Genomic DNA, 5,216 nt, shown 5'->3' on the forward strand with positions numbered 1-5,216 from the left:
GGCTGAGGGGGGACCTGGTGACCGTCTATAAACTCACTAGGGGGGACCAGAAGGGTTTGGGGGAGACGCTGTTTCCCCTAGCGCCCGCTGGCATAACAAGGAGTAATGGGCACAAGTTGATGGAGAGGAGGTATAGATTGGACATCCGCAAAAACTACTTCACAGTTAGGGCGGCTAGGAGCTGGAACCAACTTCCAAGGGAAGTGGTGCTGGCCCCTACCCTGGGGGTCTTTAAGAAGAGGCTGGATGCCTACCTGGCTGGACTCATTTGAGTCCCATTTCTCTTTTTGGGGTTTTTTGTTGTTCTCCCGCCCTGGCGGGGGGTCGGGCTAGAAGATCTACTAGGTCCCTTCTGACCCTAAATCTATGAAACTATGAAACTATCACATGCACAAATGCACAGACACGCTAACATACTCGCAGACACACAAGCACGCTGACACAGCCATGCAAATACATGCTTGCACAGATGCACAGGCATGCTAACACACCCACACACTTTTGAACAGACACGCTAACACATGCTCACACAGACACACTAACATGCTCACACACACAGACATGCACACACTCACAGATGCACTACCGCACACCTGGGGTGCTCAGATATCACCAAGGGCAGTGGCTCCGGCGGCTCATCCACCCCAGGGGTGTGCAAGGGCCCGCTCCCCGAGAACGTGTGCTCACAGGCTGTGGGGGGCCTGGGATCGCATGGTGCGGCAGTACAGCTCCGTGCATGCCCCACCACCCTGGGACAGTGTCAGCAAGCGGCTTTGCTCCCTGCAGCATCAAGAATCATGGGATGCCCCCAGATCTCCCGGTATTGCAGGGGGCAAGATCAGCATCGGGGGGATGTGGTAATAGTGGGGGTGCAGGGAGCTGCTTGCTGCCCAAGGAGACTAGGGGAAGTGCCTGAGGATGAAGGTGCCATCAGTGGCAGAGCCAGGCTGTGTTTGGGTCTCTGCAGTGCGGGCCCCTCCACCACGCGCCTCATCCCTGCCCCATGTGGAGTCACAAGGGCACGGGGGCTTCTGGCACCTGCAGAAGTGCGGGGTGCAGCTTGGGCCTGTCAGCCTACCTAGGCGTACACATTTTGCCCAGGTAAGTTGTGGCCAGCAAGAGCACAGCATGTCCAGGTGAGTCGGGCCCCTCCCAGCTCGCTTCACCCTGCTCCTTTCTGCCGCTGCAGCAACATGGAAGCTGCCGCCCGTCCCTGTCCTCAGGGGACCCGGCGCTGGGGCCGCGTCTTGCTGGAGACGCACGGGACAAAGAAACCAGGGTGCAGCCAGTGGGCTGGCACCACCCCTGCAGACTGGCCCTGCTCAGGCACACAGCCCCCACCTCTGTGCCCCCGCCCATGAACGACTCGAGACCTCGTCCTTTCATCAGTCGCTTTATAGCAGGCAAACAGCACCGACATCAAGCAACCCCAAAGCCTCAAATGCATCCGCTATGCTCAGCCCTGTCCAATGTCCCCCGGCTGCCCCCGGGGCTGCATCATGGCCCAGCCCGCCCGGGCTCCCGCGGCACGGCCTTGACGTCGAAGCCCGTGGCCTGCAGCACGATGCCAAACTTGCCCGCCAGCGAGGGCAGCGGGTGGTGCGGGGGGAGCTCCAGCGTGAAGCGCTGCAGGATCCAGGACAGCAGCAGGAAGAGCTCCATCTTGGCCAGCACCTCACCCAGGCAGGCGCGGACGCCAGAGCCGAAGGGCATGTAGCTGGGGGTGGGCGAGTAAATGCGCTGGCCTCTCTCATCCAGGAAGCGTCCTGAGGGTGGAGGGGATGGCGCAGTCAGGGCCCGGAGCCCAGCCAGGTCCCCTCCACTCAGCAGGCGCCTGCGATGGGGCTCATCCAGCCCTTCCCAGCGCTGAATGCCGCCGAGACCTGCCCGACTCGTCGCAGCCGGGAGCTGCCCCTGCTGCTGCCCTGCTCCCCGCGTGTCTGCGACACTCACCTGGGTTGAACTCCTCCGGCTTGTCCCACTCATCCTCGTCGTGGTGGATGGCCCAGATGTTGACGATGACGTGGGCGCCCTTGGGGATGATGTAGTCCCCGATGCTGCCGCACAGAAGGAGAGGTGAGTGCCCCCCTCTACCGTCTCCCCCCGCACCCTGCCCAGAGCCAGGGCCACCGCTCACCTGGAGTCCACCAGGGCCACGTGGGGGATGAGCAGCGGGGCCACGGGCCGGATGCGCAGGACCTCGCTGATGGTGGCCTCCAGGTAGGGCAAGCGCTGTCTGTCGCTGAGCTGGGGCCGTCTCTCCAGCCCGAGCTGCTGGTCCAGCTCCTCCTGGATCTTTCGCTGCACCTGCGCAGCAAGGACGGGGTTAAACAGGGGTGTTGCGTGTCAGAGTCCCAAAACTGCTCAGGAGAGTCTCCTCCAGCAAAGCAAAACAAGTCCACGGGCCAGGAGGGCAGCACAGCTCCACGCCAGGCACTGGGGACCCTCCCAGCATTAACCTACACGGCCACCTCTGAGCACAGCAGGACCCGGCTCTGGGCTGAGGGGTCCAGCAGCACTGCAAGGTAGGGAGGCGATGGCTGGGGCAGGGGCAGGGCCCAGACAGGACGGGGCGAGGGGTGCAGAGGCCTGGGGAGCCAGGCGGTCGCACCTCGGGGTAGTGCAGCATGTAGATGACAGCCCACTTGAGCGCGGTGGTGGTGGTCTCCACGCCGGCCCCGAAGATGTCGCCCACGGTCATGAGCAGGTGGTCGTCGCTCAGCTCCAGCCCTGGGTCCAGGCGGCTGTTGTTGTTCTCCATGTTGAACTTGGCGCGCAGCAGCGCGTCCATCAGGTCACTCACCGAGTCGCTGCAGAAGGCTTTCTGGGGGTGGTGGGGGCATGAGGGGAGCTGCAGCCGCAGCAGCCCCCGCAAAACCCCGCAGCTGGGTGATTCGGAAGCTGGGGGTGGGGATCTGCCAGTTCGATGGCTCTGCCCTGTGCCTCAGTTTCCCCAGCTCTGAGACCCCACCCCAGCTCAAATGCCCTTCCCTGCTCTGTGCCTCAGTTTCCCCAGCTCCTGCCAGGGCTTTGCTGCCTTTGCAGCGGTCTGTGCCCAGAGCCCCTACCTTGTGCTCGGTGAACTTTTTCTGGAGCAGCTCGTCACGGGCCTTGATGCACTGTCGCAGCCAGGCCAGGCCCTTGTTGGGGAAGTACTGCGGGGGGAGAAGAAGGGCAGTGCCAGTTGCACCCCTGCCAGCATCCCCCCTGCCCCAGAGACCCCAGCCTGTCTCACCTGCAGCCAGGGGAAGATGTCCACCAGGCTCTCCTTGCCCACGGTATCCACGATGCCCTGGCTGTACTGCAGCATGGTCTCGAACTCGGGGTCGCCGCGGCGGTAGGAGGAGTTGAAGCACAGCGAGCACACCACGTTGGTCACGGCGCGGGTCAGCTCAGGCGCCATGGCCAGCGGTGCCCCCTGCGTGGCCGCCAGCACCTCGCACAGCCCCTCGGCCTCCCGGCAGACTGGAGGAAGGCATGGGGGGGGGGGAGGTTGGTGCTTCCCCTGCGTGGGCTGAGCCCTCCGGTGCCGGGAGAAGAGGGGGAATTGCCAGGGGGCACCCACACGTGGATCAGCGTGGCCTGCCCCAGAGTCGGGGACGGGGCTGCCGCAGGGGCTGAGCTGGGAGGAGGAAGGGGAGAGGCAGAGGGTCTCTAACCCCTAGCCCATGCTCCCCTCCAGAACCCAGGTGTCCACGGCCTCGACTCGCCAGCGCCGTGCTGTGACCCCCCCGCAACAACATAATCCGGTGCTGGGTAAAAACAGTGTGAGTGGGGGCAGAAACTGGGCACCTCCCTCTTGGATGAGCCTGGGACCTGCTCCGTGCCTCAGTTTCCCCACCTTGCCCCAGCAGGGAGGTGGCACGGATGCTGGCCGAGCCCACGGGGAGGGGCTCTGCTGAGGTGGGGAGGGGGGTTGCATCTATCTGCCCCTTCCTACTACTCAGAGGACCGTCAGCAGCTGAGAGAAGGCAGGGAGCAGATGGGGAAACCGAGGCAGGCTCTGCCCCTGGGTAACACTCACCGATCTTCTGCAGGGCCTCGGACCCCTCCCCGAACATGGAGAGTGCCGTGTGCACCAGCTTGCGCTGGAGCCGCCAGAGCGGGCTGTAGCTGGCGAAGGCGATGTCCTTGCCCCCCCGGGACATCAGGTCCGAGGTCACCTGTGGAGCGAGGAGCGGGATGCCGTGGTCCGGAGAAGAGGACCCGGGCCCAGCCCCTGCGGACGTCGCCTGCCCCGATGAGGCAGCGTTAACCGGCGCCTGGGGGTGGCCCACAACCACCCTCCCCTTCCTTCCAGCTCTGCTGCCCTAGTGTTGAACAGGCACCTGCTACGCTGAGGGGTTCCCCACCCCCTAGTCACCTCGGAGCTGGGGAAACTGAGGCCCGGGCCAAGCTGCTCATCTCCCCCCGCCCCACCCCAGCCTCGTGCTGCAGCCTTTCCCTCCGGGCGAGGGGGACTCACGGAGTGGGGCCGGCCGGCGAACTCCTTCCCCTTCTTGAACAGCACCTCGCGGGCGTGCAGGTGGTTGTTGACCACCACCAGGTACTCGGAGCCGAGGCGCAGGGCGTAGAGGCAGCCGTAGCGGGCCTGCAGGCTGGTGAAGCAGGTGTGCAGCTCGCTGTGCCCCGCCACCTGCAGCAGGCTGCCCAGCACGGGCAGCGAGGGCAGGCACGGCGGGGCTCGGTGACCCGCATCCACCTTGTCCCGGGCCAGCCGCCGCAGGGCCAGCAGGGCCAGGGCCAGCAGCAGGGCGCCCAGCACCAGGCTCACCATGGCTGCGGGGCTGCGAGGAGCGCGCCGGCCCCCGGCGAGAGCGGCCTCTTATAGGGGCCGGGGGGGGCCGTCGCCTTGACTGGGGGCTGCCTCTCGCCTTGTCCCAGCTGCGTTATCAGCCGCGGGCCAAGATAACGGCCGCGGGGCCTGGAGCTTGGCCAGCCCCGTCCCTCGCTGCCAGGATGCAGGGCTGAGATGGGAGCGGGGGGAGCTCGGCCTCCGGCGAGAGGCTTCCCTTATATCGCATGGCCCCGTCCCCTCCCCCAGAGCCGAGCTCCTGGACCCGCTGTGCTTGGCGCTGTACACGGAGGCAGCTAGCGGGCGCGCGGGAGCCCTGCCTTTTGCTGCACGCTGGGGGTTGGACCCGTTGCAGGAACCAGGGGACCGGAGCCCCCTTCCCGCAGCCCCGGGGGGGCCAAGAGGCTGCGGGAGTCCGGTG

General features: G+C 65.5%; 1 protein-coding gene across 1 annotated transcript; it reads right to left on the bottom strand.

Annotated features, from left to right (window-relative positions):
* Positions 1 to 1,377: 1,377 nt before the first annotated feature.
* Positions 1,378 to 4,792, bottom strand: LOC109287570 (steroid 17-alpha-hydroxylase/17,20 lyase). The gene is made up of 8 exons (XM_019502744.1): positions 4,466 to 4,792; positions 4,025 to 4,163; positions 3,236 to 3,465; positions 3,069 to 3,155; positions 2,612 to 2,824; positions 2,138 to 2,307; positions 1,954 to 2,057; positions 1,378 to 1,766 (listed from the first exon to the last, which is right to left on the bottom strand). The coding sequence occupies exons 1-8, from the start codon at positions 4,775 to 4,777 to the stop codon at positions 1,498 to 1,500; spliced, it is 1,524 nt and encodes a 507-aa protein (XP_019358289.1). The 5' UTR covers positions 4,778 to 4,792; the 3' UTR covers positions 1,378 to 1,497.
* Positions 4,793 to 5,216: the final 424 nt, after the last annotated feature.

This window comes from Gavialis gangeticus, unplaced genomic scaffold, assembly GCF_001723915.1.
Source record: "Gavialis gangeticus isolate Ggan-Ray unplaced genomic scaffold, GavGan_comp1, whole genome shotgun sequence".
NCBI classification, from domain to species: domain Eukaryota; kingdom Metazoa; phylum Chordata; order Crocodylia; family Gavialidae; genus Gavialis; species Gavialis gangeticus.

Bases quoted from the DNA above. Each gene is read 5' to 3' on its own strand.
- LOC109287570 (XM_019502744.1), bottom strand. From the start codon at position 4,777: ATGGTGAGCCTGGTGCTGGGCGCCCTGCTGCTGGCCCTGGCCCTGCTG. The intron at 3,466-4,024 runs GTGAGTGTTACC...GCCTTCCTCCAG, and splicing joins CGAGGCCCTGCAGAAGATCG to TCTGCCGGGAGGCCGAGGGG. The intron at 3,156-3,235 runs GTGAGACAGGCT...CTCCCCCCGCAG, and splicing joins ACATCTTCCCCTGGCTGCAG to TACTTCCCCAACAAGGGCCT.